The 12,054-nt window shown below is 48.4% G+C and overlaps 1 protein-coding gene across 2 annotated transcripts in view; it reads right to left on the reverse strand.

The window, feature by feature from the left end:
• The window catches only part of Itgb5 (integrin subunit beta 5), a 117,325-nt gene that overhangs the window by 85,746 nt on the left and 19,525 nt on the right, over positions 1-12,054 (reverse strand). For both annotated transcript variants that reach the window (XM_059277248.1, XM_059277247.1), the window contains exon 3: positions 106-310. In XM_059277248.1, coding sequence (XP_059133231.1) covers positions 106-310 — 205 coding nt within the window. The remainder of the gene's footprint in view (positions 1-105; positions 311-12,054) is intronic.

Raw genomic sequence — 12,054 nt, forward strand, 5'->3', positions numbered from 1 at the left:
TCTCCCAGCTCTGACCTCAGTCAAGCCCATTTTCCATGTTAGCACACCCCACCCACTGGGCTTTTCTGAGCCCACAGCCCACAACACAACCCCAGGAAGACTCACCTGGCCGGAGGCTCACGGCAACCTCCTGTGGCGTCATCTGGATGACGTCAGAGCCCGTGGCACTGGAGCCCTTGCTGCTGAGGGGTAGGCTCCGAAGGACGTGGGTGCTGCTGGCTGGACTCTCGATCTCACCTCCACAGCCATTTCGGATGAGGTTTGCTTTCAAGTCACACCGAGAGGTGACGGACCGTGGATTGCCAAAGTACTGGATGGAGAGACAGGCAAAAGCGGGCAGACATCAGAGTGGGGTCTGAAACTCTGCTCGCCATTTTCACTGTCTGAACGCGGAGACAATGCTAATCCCCATCCAAATGCCGCATGAGGATTAAGAGGACAGACTAAGGCGCTGGTCACCCAGGCCTCTTGTGAACTAATGTTAGCACATAAAATGATTGCTTTCACTGTCGATTTTGGTGATCAAAAAACATTCCTGTCTACACATTCAGCAAGAGGAAGAAATTGGCTGTGTTTGTAGCCTGGAGTAAATAGTGCTTGCTTAGCATGTACAAAAACCTGGGTCAGAGCCCAGCACTGTGTAAAAAGAGAGAGGGAAAGGACAGAGGAAAGAAAAGAAAGGCTACGTGGGAGCCTATGAGCAAACACACAACATCAGCAGTGTGCTCCTAGAAGTCTTTTTCCAGGCAGTGGTGGCGCACGCCTTTAATCCCAGCACTCGGGAGGCAGAGGCAGGCGGATCCCTGTGGGTTTGAGGCCAGCCTGGTCTACAGAGCAAGTTCCAGGACAGCCAAGGGGAGCTAAGGCTACATACACCGAGAAACCCTGTCTCGAAAAACCAAAAACCAGGGCTTCTCTGTGTAGCCCTTGCTGTCCTGGAACTCGTTCTGCAGACCAGAGATTCAGGTGTGCACCCCCATCACACCTGGCACACGTCTTCTACCATAAGAAAATACTCAGGGACTGGAGAGGAGGCTCAGAGGTTAATAGCACTGGCTGCTCTTCCAGAGGACCTGGGTTAGATTCCCAGCACCCACATAGTAGCTCACGACCATCCATTTCCATTTCCAAGAGACCCAACAACCTCACACAGACACACACGCAGGCAAAACACCAATGCACATAAAAGAAATTATAAATGCTGCATTCTCTGATAAGATAATCTTACCATCTGGTAAACCTAAACCATAAGAAAAACACGGCCCATCAGTCGCTTCAAAAGAGTCATCTACCACAAACAGGAGGACTAAGCAGACATTCCCAGGCATGTACGCTATGAAGACAAGGACTGGGGTGGAGCTCAGTGACAGAACACTTGCTTAGCGTGCACATGACCCCTCTGCACAGGTTTGGGGTAGAAGGGGGTGAGAGGTAAGGGGGGGGGTCTAGGGTGGCAGAAAACACAATTTTCTCTGCATTAGGACAAAATAAACAGATGAATAAATATACTTTCATTTTCATCTTTACTGATGTTTATATAGTAAAGAAGTATTGATGACAGTCTCAGTAATATTTTCCAGCACTCAGCGGGCAGAGGACCAGGAGTTCAAGACCAGCCTGAGCTACATACCAAGTCTGAGGCCAACTTGGGCTCCATGAGACTGTCTCAAAAAAACCTGAAAGGAAAAGAAGAGAAGTGTGTGTGTGTGTGTGTGTGTGTGTGTGTGTGTGTGTGTGTGTGTGTGTAGGGGGTGGTGTTGCGGCTGAGAAGGCTGGGAAGGTTGATTCTTAAGTTGAATTTGGGAGAAAGCGATATTAAAATGAGGAAACCTAATAAGGGGCACTAAGAGTTGGAGGCATTAATTTTAAAATGAAAATTCTACTCTGCTATAAACTCTGGCACCTGTGTGGATGATTTCTGGGAACGGGGTCTGGTTTTTTAAATCTGGTTGCTGTTTGTTGTTTGTTCATTTGAAGGCAGGGTCATGTGGCCAGCTGGTTTCAAACTTACCTGTAGCCTAAGATGACCTTGCATTTCTGATCCGCCCACCTCCACCTCCCAAGTGCTAGGGCTGATTTTATAAGGTGCTAGAGATGGAATCCAGGGCTTCATGCTAAGCAGGCGCTCCACCAAATGAGCTACAGTCCCACCAGGAAAAGACTTTTCACGGCAAAGTGGCCCAAGCTGTTCTCCCTTCTGTACTGGGTGGATACCCACACCAGGCCACATAATCCCTGGCTGGCTGGCAGTAAGGCTGCGAAGCTTCAGATGAGTCAGTGTCCCCAGTCTGCTGTGTTAGAAGCCAGACTAGGCACAAGCATAAAAATCTAGTGGGGCACGCCCTCCATCAAGGGTGTGGCTGTTCTAGGACTAATCAATGACTGGAGAATCTTTGCAAACTTTAAGGCTGAAAAGTCAAGAGCTTTAGGCATGGTGGTCCACGTCTATAATCACAGCACTTGGAAGGTGGAAGCACAGGGACAGGTGGATCTCTGTGAGTTCAAGGCCAGACTGGGCTACACAGTGAGACCCTGTCTCAAATCGGGAGAAAGAAAACTCAAGAAGATTTTGAAATTCATTCTTGTTTTAGCCCAAGCTGACCTCAAATTTGTGGCAATTTTCTTGCCTTAGCTTTCTGACTGCTGAGATTGTAGGCATAACCCATCACACCTAACATGCAGTATTTTAAATAAGTCAAGTCAAATGCACTGTTCTAGACCCATGTAGTTACTTTTGTTTCTGGGTTTTATAATAAATGGTATTTCAGATTTTTTTTTTTTTTTTTTTTTTTTTTTTTTTAGATTTATTTATTATGTATACAGTGTTCTGCCTGTATGAGTCCCTGCAGGCCAGAAGAGGGCACCAGATCTCATTACAGATGGTTGTGAGCCACCATGTGGTTGCTGGGAATTGAACTCAGGACCTCTGGAAGAACAGTCAGTGGTTTAACCTCTGAGCCATCTCTCCAGCCCTCAGATTTTTTTTAAAAAAAATAACTTATGTATTTAGCCCCTGGAGAATCGTCACTGTAAAAAAAAAAAAAAAGAAAAAAGAAAAAAGAAAAAAGAAAAAAGAAAAACACCTTGGTGACTATACTCCATGAATATGGAAGGGGATTATATATGTAATTTGGGGCCTAGACTTCAAAACTGAGGCTTCCAAACTGGCCCCCAGGTAGTCACACCTGGTCTTGATAGACCTTCTATGATGGAGGAAAAGGGGAAGGGAGAGTCCACACCTGAGGCCCACAAGCCACTCTGCAGTCCTGAGGTTCTGTGCCAGAGCCTCAAGAGCTGCCTAGAGCTCGAAGGGCCCAGAGATCCCGGCACACTGCTCCCCTAAGAGTTTCTGGACCCCTCCAGCTCTAAAAGCTAATGGCTGGACAGTTCCAACTGTGAAGTGCATCCGTCTGGACCAGTCCATCTCAGAGACGTACCACCAGCAGGCATGCGCATCTCCTCTCAATCCTTCCCATGGTTCTAACCACCTTACACTCTGCCAAACGCCAGGTCAGAGCCAGTCTGTCCACCCTCCAGAGTCCTCATCTCAGGAAGAGTCCCCTTATAGACCACAATGAATCCAGAATGCCACTTGGACCAAACTGAGAGCTCTTCTTAGCACCATCCATCCATATCACTTGCATGGTGACTGTTCCCCTTTCCCAGATCAGCTGCTCGCTTTGGGACGGGCCCAGTGGTATCCCTAATGTGCTCGATGGTCTTTGAGATACCTTTACCTATGTGTCAAACCCTGTCACTTGCCAGGCAGTGGTGGCGCACGCCTTTAATCCCAGCACTTGGGAGGCAGAGGCAGGCGGATCTCCGTGTGTTTGAAGCCAGCCTGGTCTACAAGGCAAGTTCCAGGACAGCCAGAGCTGTTACACAGAGAAACCTTGTTTTGAGGAAAAAAACAAAAAACAAAAAAACCTTGTCGTTGTCTCGGAAGAACCAGTGCCACAGACCCATCAGCTGAGACAATACCAGGAATGGCACGTCTATAGAACTTTTGGATGAGAGGCAGGTAGGATGGCCCTAAAAATGGACCATCTTTCTGACACGGTCCAGGTATACTTAGCTAATTTCTTCCCTGTGGCCTAATGAAGGGACAGAGTGTTGAAACCCCAGCAGGGAGCTGAACCCCTATGCCTAAGATCTCTGCTATCTCGAGCTCCTTCCTAGTTATTTAAGTTCTGCACAGGACAGAGGGCTATTTAAAGAGAGGAAAGCAAGAGCCACAGAGACCAGAGGCTGCTCTGAGCTCCATGACCTTCCAGGTGTGAAAAACGATATAAACCAAGAAAATGTCCCAATAGACATTCATCTCTGTGAATAAAGATACATCAAATTATAAAGCCTTTTAAATTTTATTTTTGGTTACATGCACGCGCACGTGTGTGTGTGTGTGTGTGTGTGTGTGTGTGTGTGTGTGTGTGTGTGTGTGTTGCACTTGAGGGGGGGGGAGCTGAGGATATACACATGTAAGAAAAGGTGCCAACAGAGTTCAGATCTCCTGAAACTGGAGTTACAGGAAATGGTGGGCCGCCTGATGTTGGTGGGAACTGAACTCAAGACACTCTACAAGAAGACTTAATATGCCCTAACCTCTGAGCCATCTTGAAACCAATTAGAAAACCTTATGAAAGAGACTCATGATGGGGAAGGTATTACTCACAGCACTGGATGTCTGACGTCTCAGGAGCTTCGGACCACAGAGACCTCACACCCAGTCCTCTGCCAGGTGCTGGACACATCCCATTCCAAAGTGAATGAGTGGCCTACTGCCCATCCCTCTTCTACCGATGAGGAATCAAAGATCTGCATGTCTCAGTCACCCAAGAACTTTGAGTTCATCTCATCCCCTGACATCTGGGCCCAAGTTCATTGCTCTCTGTATCCAAGGCCACTGCAGAATTCTGCAGCAGGAAAATGGCCAAGCTCAGACTCCATGCTTCTCAACACAGTGATGCTTTGTAGCCCCAAACGCAAAGATCTTCCCACCACCCATCAGCCTTGAAGGAGAAACCCCCTTCTTGATAAGGACAGAGAGGTACACACCACTAAGGAACGAGGAAAGGACTCATCTCAAGACAGAAAAAGAGAAAACTAGTTCAAGGTGGGGTTCCAGTGGCCATGGCAGGGCTACTGCAGCTGCTCACTGTTTCAGACATGAACAAGCACCACGTGAACCAGGATCCCACACGGAAACACCCTGATCAAAGTCTCCTATGGACTCCCCAAGGGCCCATGTCACAGACAAGTGATCGACAGCGGTAACAGAATAGAAATGAGAACCCAAGTCCTACCCGATAGCTTTATACCGTGCTAATGATCCAAGAAAGGAAAGGGAGGTGTTCCCAACCTGAACTTGTGAGTCACCACGCCAGCCTCTCCGCCCTCCGTCACCTGCCACGTCACGCTGAAGGTGCTATTTGCTGCTGCTGCCAACCCCTTCTTCCCTGCACATTCCACTAATCAAATCCCTTTTCCCAGCGGTCCAGGCCAGTGCTCAGGACAGCTCCAGAGGCTGGCATCAAGGCCGGAGTGCACAGGCCCTTCTGTCTGTGCCAGGCCATCCTCGCACTATTTCAAAAACACTCCTATCTATCGCGGCTAAGGGGCGATGCGGTGGTCGTTTGGAGGAAGGATGGGTGGGTTTGGTTCTGGAACAGTCAGAGAGACTGAGAAACTGCAGCCCTAGAAAAGAAGAACATCGGAGGAAGAGAGCCTCGTGGGTCCAAGCACAGGGTTGAAAAGGGAAGAAGTACAATGGCCAGCAGGCGAGTGTGCTGAGGGCGAACAGGGCCCGGGGAAGCTGGCTGCTCTCTGTGGCTGGCCTTGCTCACTGGATACAGCAGGGCCAGAGCCTCTGACCAGCGCAAGCTGCACTCCAGCTTGGCAGGCCCTCATGCACCGAGGGGGAGTGGGGGGGTGGGGTGGTAACTGATGACAAACCAGAATGTGTGGTGGTATGCCAGAAACTCACTGCCATGCAGGCTTCCTGCCTCGGGGCAGGGGAAGTCGGGGGATTGGTGCTGCTGGTGGTGGTGGTGGAGAAATTGCTGTGCCAGCTTTCAACCGGCTCATTTAATTCAGTGCACAAATATTTATGAGGCATCCGCAGTAGACCAAGATGACTCTGCTCCCTTAGCCCAGCACAGAGAGAGTCTTTTAATGAACGTACATTTCATTGTGAGTTGGCCAAACACCGGTTTTGGAAGGTTTTTTTGTTTGTTTTTATCTTTGTTTTCTTTTGGTGTGTGTGTGTGTGTGTGTGTGTGTGTGTGTGTGTGTGTGTGTACTTCATTTCTTTTCTAGCTTAAGAAAAAAAAAAGATTCTGGTTTCTCTACCTTTCCTGCCACCATCATGTCTCAGAATGTTCCTCTTGCTTCCTGGCTTCCTACCTGTCTCCCTCAAGCTTTGACCTCCCTCCTATCCTATCCACAGCCACCAAGGCCAAGGGCACCTCCCCCAGCTGGGGCCACACCCATCTTCTTCCTCTTCTGACCTCTTCCCGCCCATGCAATTCACTGCCCTCCCACAGGACGTCAGAGCCACAGTGGCAGCCTTGCCTAGCTTGGTGCTTCTCCTTCTAGAATTCCCAGCATCCTGGTACTGTCCATGATCACATCACCTCACTGAATCTTAACAGTCACACCTTTGCAACCTACCCATGCTCCCCAGATCTGAGTGCGAGCTTTGACTCCCTTTGTCCTCCGTACCCTCCCGAACTTGTCTTCAGACCTCCTGGGACCATGGCCTCCTCAGCCTGTCCTCTTGCAGGCTACACTGGCCTGCCCGCCCAGGACATAGACCACTAGGTCACCCAACTCCCTCTCCCTTGGTTTCTGGCACCCAGCTGCACTATCTCCTCATTCTTATGGTAGCCAGGTGTAGTGGGGACTCTGAGACAGTGGAGGGAATGTGGGCTGCCCCCAGCCTGCTCCCAAAGTGTCCACTCTCATTCTTGGCTGAAGGAAGAGCAAAATTTACAGTTCAAGTGATGGATGCTGGGTGGTGGTGGTGGCAGCGACACACGCCTTTAGTCCCAGCAAGTGGGAGGCAGAGACAGGTGGACCTCTGTGAGTTCAAGGCTATCCTGGTCTACAGAGTCAGTTCCAGGACAGCCAGGGCTACACAGAGCAACCCTGTCTCAAAAATTAAAAAAAAAAAAGACAAAATTATCACTGCAGATAATAAACTGATGGCATTTGCTGTGTGACCTTGCTGGGCAGGACCAAAGGTGTAAGTGTTCTAAGAGGATCGGGGTATGCCATGAGGACAGAGGCAGGGCCATGGACAGGGTAAGACAGAGCGCGGCTTGCACACCACTCTCTCAGTAGGAAAGGGTCTGGAGAGCCTGGTGCTAAAGGCAGAGAGAGTAAGGCTGAAGCCTCCCGCCACCACGGGAAGCAATGCAAACAGGGCCATGCTGCAGAGGCGGGCAGAGAACCCTCAAGAAGCACTAAGGGAGACAAGCCATGGGCTGCCTCCAGCTCAGTTCCTTCGGAAGAACACAGTGGCAGGGAAACGGACATGAGGCCACAGCTAGGGTCAAATGCAGAGACGGGGTCCCCTAGCAGAGGGTTCCTGGGAGATGAGGCTGGTGGTGACAGGATAAACTCTGCACACACCTGCGATCCCGGCATGTATAGCTGAGGAAGGGGGACCCTGAGTTCAAGGGCAGTCGGAGTTACAGATTAAGATCCCGTCTGCAAAACAAATTAAAACGCCTCTCTGGCTAACTCTGGCTAGGATCCACTGGGTACCAGCCCTGAGTATGCTCATGTGTCACATGCTCCTGGCAGAGAGACCTTGCTCCTCTAGCAGCATCCCAGAATGTGGCTCAGAAGGCACAAGCTGTACTCCGCCTTGCTAAGACACAAGTTAGATCAAAACCATTCCCGAATTTGCCAGCCCTAGCATCCCAAAACACAAGTTAGATCAAAACCATTCCCGAATTTGCCAGCCCTAGCATCCCAAAACACAACCAATGCCCCAGGGACGCCTCACCCCGGAGTTGGGAAGCTGCATTCCAGTGCAGCCAAGAATGAGGCTCTGTGCAAGCAGAGAGGGTACCCAGTGGGCTAGCTAGGGACCCAGAGTGTAGACTAGACCAACAATGTGTCACTTAGAATGATTGACTCACTGTCAGTATGTGGTCAGGCTTTTGGAAGTATTGTATAAGAAAGAAAGAATAAAAAAGAGACCCTGGTTCCCAGAACCCACCACACATTTCATCAGAATATGCTCATAGGCAACAACAGCCATTTACCGGCTGACCCATTCAGCCATTTGGGAGGTTTGTAGTGGGTAGCCATTCCAACCTTGATCTGGAAATTCCAACCCCCATTAAGGCTTCGGTAACTGTCACGCCTGCAAGGCGGGGCCAAGGGAGGCGCCTGGAGACCGAGATCTAGACGCTCTGTCTCTTGGTTCCTGGACCCTGGACGCTGGAGGTAGACTGAGCAGAGTTCTCCAGAGAACACCGCCAGACTGCGCCACGCCTTTCCTAAACCCTGCAACCTACCTATCCCTTTATTTGTAAGTTACGCCACTAAATAAACCTCCCTTTTAACTACATGGAGTGGCCTTAATAATTTCACCAATAGAGGTTCAGTTCATTAGAAGCCCTCCTGGTCATAACCTCATATAAGGCTAGTTTTTCCAGAAATTAACAGTAGCTGTGTGGGGCAATGAAATACCTCACACCTGAAAACCCCAGCATTAAGAAGGCAGATGGCTGAATTTGAGGATAGCCTGAGCTACATTGTAAGCTACTATATAAACAAACAAGCAAACAGACTGTGGTGATACACCTGCAATCCTAAGGCTTAGGAGGTAGACACAGGAACATCAGAAGTTCAAAGTCATCCTAAGATACACAGCAAGTCAAGGCCAGCCTGGGCTACAAAAGGCCCTGACTCAGACCAAGAGTAAATCATGGCAAAGCTGGGATTTAAACGTTTGCCTAACTCCATGTCTGTTTAGCAAGCCTCTTTCGTTAAATATGAATTCCTGTTCCAACCTTGGGAAGACACTGAGTATGGATTAGACAAAAAGATGATTATTTCATTGGCCACAGGCAGGAACACACATTAACCCAGTAAGAGGGGATAAGTATGGGAAAAGGTTATAATATAGAGGTACTGGGAGACACAAAGGCAAAGAACAGGGCAGGACCTGAACGCTGCATGTAACAACAAACAGCCATCCAACGAAATCCTTCAACTGATACCTACTGAGGAAATACTACTGGCAAGGACCATTGTCAGTGAGAAGGATAGATAACAGCAATGCGCAAATTAAACCCATGCTCTACGTTTCCAGTGGAGGGAGTTCCCTTTCTCACATCAGATGGACCGATGAATGGGCAGTTGTGTAGATGGATGGACAGAGAGACAGGTCTATCATGGAAAGTCTTCCCAGAGTAGACAAGGCTTGAACTGACCCTTAAACAGAAGCTGAAAGCAAAGGGAAGGAGGGGCACCCGGGGAGGCCCCCAAGGAGAGGTAGCAGCATGGGGCATTATGCTGGGCTTTACCAAGTGACATTCGGGAGTCTCAGCAGTTCCCCTCGGTGACAGAAGCGTTGAGGGTGGACCAGGGACAGCAGTGAGCCGGAAGCAAGTACCTGAGGACCTGGATCTGGCTTGGAGGTCAGAGAGAACTAAAAATGGTTCCAGAGAAGGTTCATAACAAAGGTACTACAAACAGGACAAGTCGGTTCCACACGGGTCCCTTTCTCGGAGTAACTTGTTTAGTTACGGGTTCCTACCACACGGAGGTCGCTGAGTCCATGTGCTAAGAGGCACCGTCATCTAGGGGACCTGAGGTTCAGAAGCGAGGCTGGCAAATCCCAGCCCAGTTCCGACACGTGTGTGTGGCTTTGAAGGAGTTGCCCCACCTCTCTGGGACTCAGAACATCATCAATAAAACAAGTGTATTAGTACCTCCAGAAGCTATCTCCTGGACCTCCCACACACCAAGCACCACGCCGCACGGACTGAGCCAGCCCAAACTACAAGTCTGCCTCCTGTTACTCACAAAGGGAGAGTTTGTGCTCCACAGTTCTAACAACAGTTTAGAGAAGTGACCTGGAAACTTCCTTCAAGACAAGAAGCTGCAATCCCAGCACCCCGGAGGCAGAGGTAGGTGGATCTCTGTGGGTTCAGACCAACCCAAGCTACACAGTGAAACCCTGTCTCAAAAAAAAAAAAAAAAAAAAAGAAAAAAAAAAAGAAAAAAAAGAAAGAAAGAAAGAAAAAGAAAAAGAAAAAGAAAAAGAAAGAGCAGCTTAGAAATTGAGCATTTTGGCCCGGTGGTGGTGGTGGTGGTGGTGGTGGTGGTGGTGGTGGTGGTGGCACACGCCTTTAATCCCAGCACTCGGAGACAGATCTCTGTGAGTTCGAGACCAGCCTGGTCTACAAAATGAGTTTTAGGACAGAAAAAAAACTGTCTTAAAAAAAAGAAATTGTTCATTTCCCCTAAACACTAGGTTTAGAGCCCAGGACAAATATTAAAATTTTACAATGAGACTATTATAGTGCTTAATTCATGCAAAACATTGTTCAAAGAACGTGTTCCTCATGAACCAAGATGTAAGGTGATGTGTACTTTATGCCTCCCTCTATTGACATCATTTGTGCCAAAGTGGCAGCGATTCTGGTGCTAAATATACTCTGGTGCATATGATGTCATTGTCCTAGTGACCAAGTATCGTGTTTGCGTTTGTAAGGCACTAAATGCAGGAAGGGAGGGAGGGAGGGAGGGAGGGAGGGAGGGAGGGAGGGAGGAGGGAAGGAGAGAGGGAGGGAAAAAACTGGTGTTGTGGTTTGAATAGAAACGGCTCCCATAGGCTCAAATATTTGAATACTTGGTCATAAGGGAATGGTACTACTTGAGAGGGATTAGGAGGTGTGGCCTTGTTGGAATGGGTGTGGCCTTGTTGGAGGAAGTGTGTCATTGGGGACGGGCTTTGGGTTTCAAATGCTCAAACCAGGCCCAGTGGCTCTTTCTCTTCCTGTCAATCCAGATGTAAAACCCCCAGCTCCTCTCTAGCACCATGATGCCTGTGTGTTACCATGCTTCCCTGCAGCTAGTAATGGACTAAATCTCTGATACTATAAACACGCCCCAGTTAAATGCTTTCTTTTATAAGAAAGACACTGTGGTCGTGGCATCTCTTGACAGCAACAGAACACTAAGACAACTGGCCTACCTAATATTGGCATTGCTTTGTGATAATAATATATCTAACATCACCCAAGCATATTCCTTCCTATATGACTTAAAGAAATGGTGCTGGGCATCACACTGTTGGGGGATATTTGATCACACTGTGAACCTCAAGTTTGCATTTACATTAATTAAATAAAATTAACCTTGGGTCAAGAGGCTGAGAGAGCAACTAGTTGACAGAAAGTAATCATAGAGCATCAGAGGTTATCTGGAAGAGATAGAGAGACACACTGGAAGTAGTAGGGAGGGATTTGGAGTGGCACATCTTGTTTGTTCATTTGGTGGATTGGAGGGAGGGGCCTTTTCAGAGACGCCAACAAGGAGAGACGGTCAGCTAGTTGCTACTCAACCTCTCTGAGCTAGCAGGTGTTCACCCCAGCCTTTGAATCTCAAGTCTTATTTATAAATAGAACACTAGAGATTTAGTTAAAGCTATCTTTAGTAGCAGCAGCAGAGCCGGTGCCTTTGGGAACAGAATTCATGCCAGGCTGCAGCAGGCGGGTAAGTGAGGAGTCATAGTTGCTAGCTGAAATAGCAGGAGATTAAGGCACAGCCACTGTGCTGAAGAGAAAATCACACCATATTTTAATCCCAGCCCTTGGGAGGCTGAGGCAAAGGGATCTCTGTGAGTTCCAGGATAGCCTGGTCTACACAGAGTTTTCCAGGTGAGCCAGGGTTACATAGTGAGACTCTGTCTCGAAAAAAAAAAAAAAAAGAAAAAAAAAAATGACAGTCTTGTTGTCATTTTGACTTTCTAAAATAAGATTTACTTTCTATTTCTTTTAAAGATTTATTTATTTATTATATACAGTGTTC

This window comes from Peromyscus eremicus, chromosome 12 (assembly GCF_949786415.1).
Source record: "Peromyscus eremicus chromosome 12, PerEre_H2_v1, whole genome shotgun sequence".
Taxonomy (NCBI): Eukaryota; Metazoa; Chordata; class Mammalia; order Rodentia; family Cricetidae; genus Peromyscus; species Peromyscus eremicus.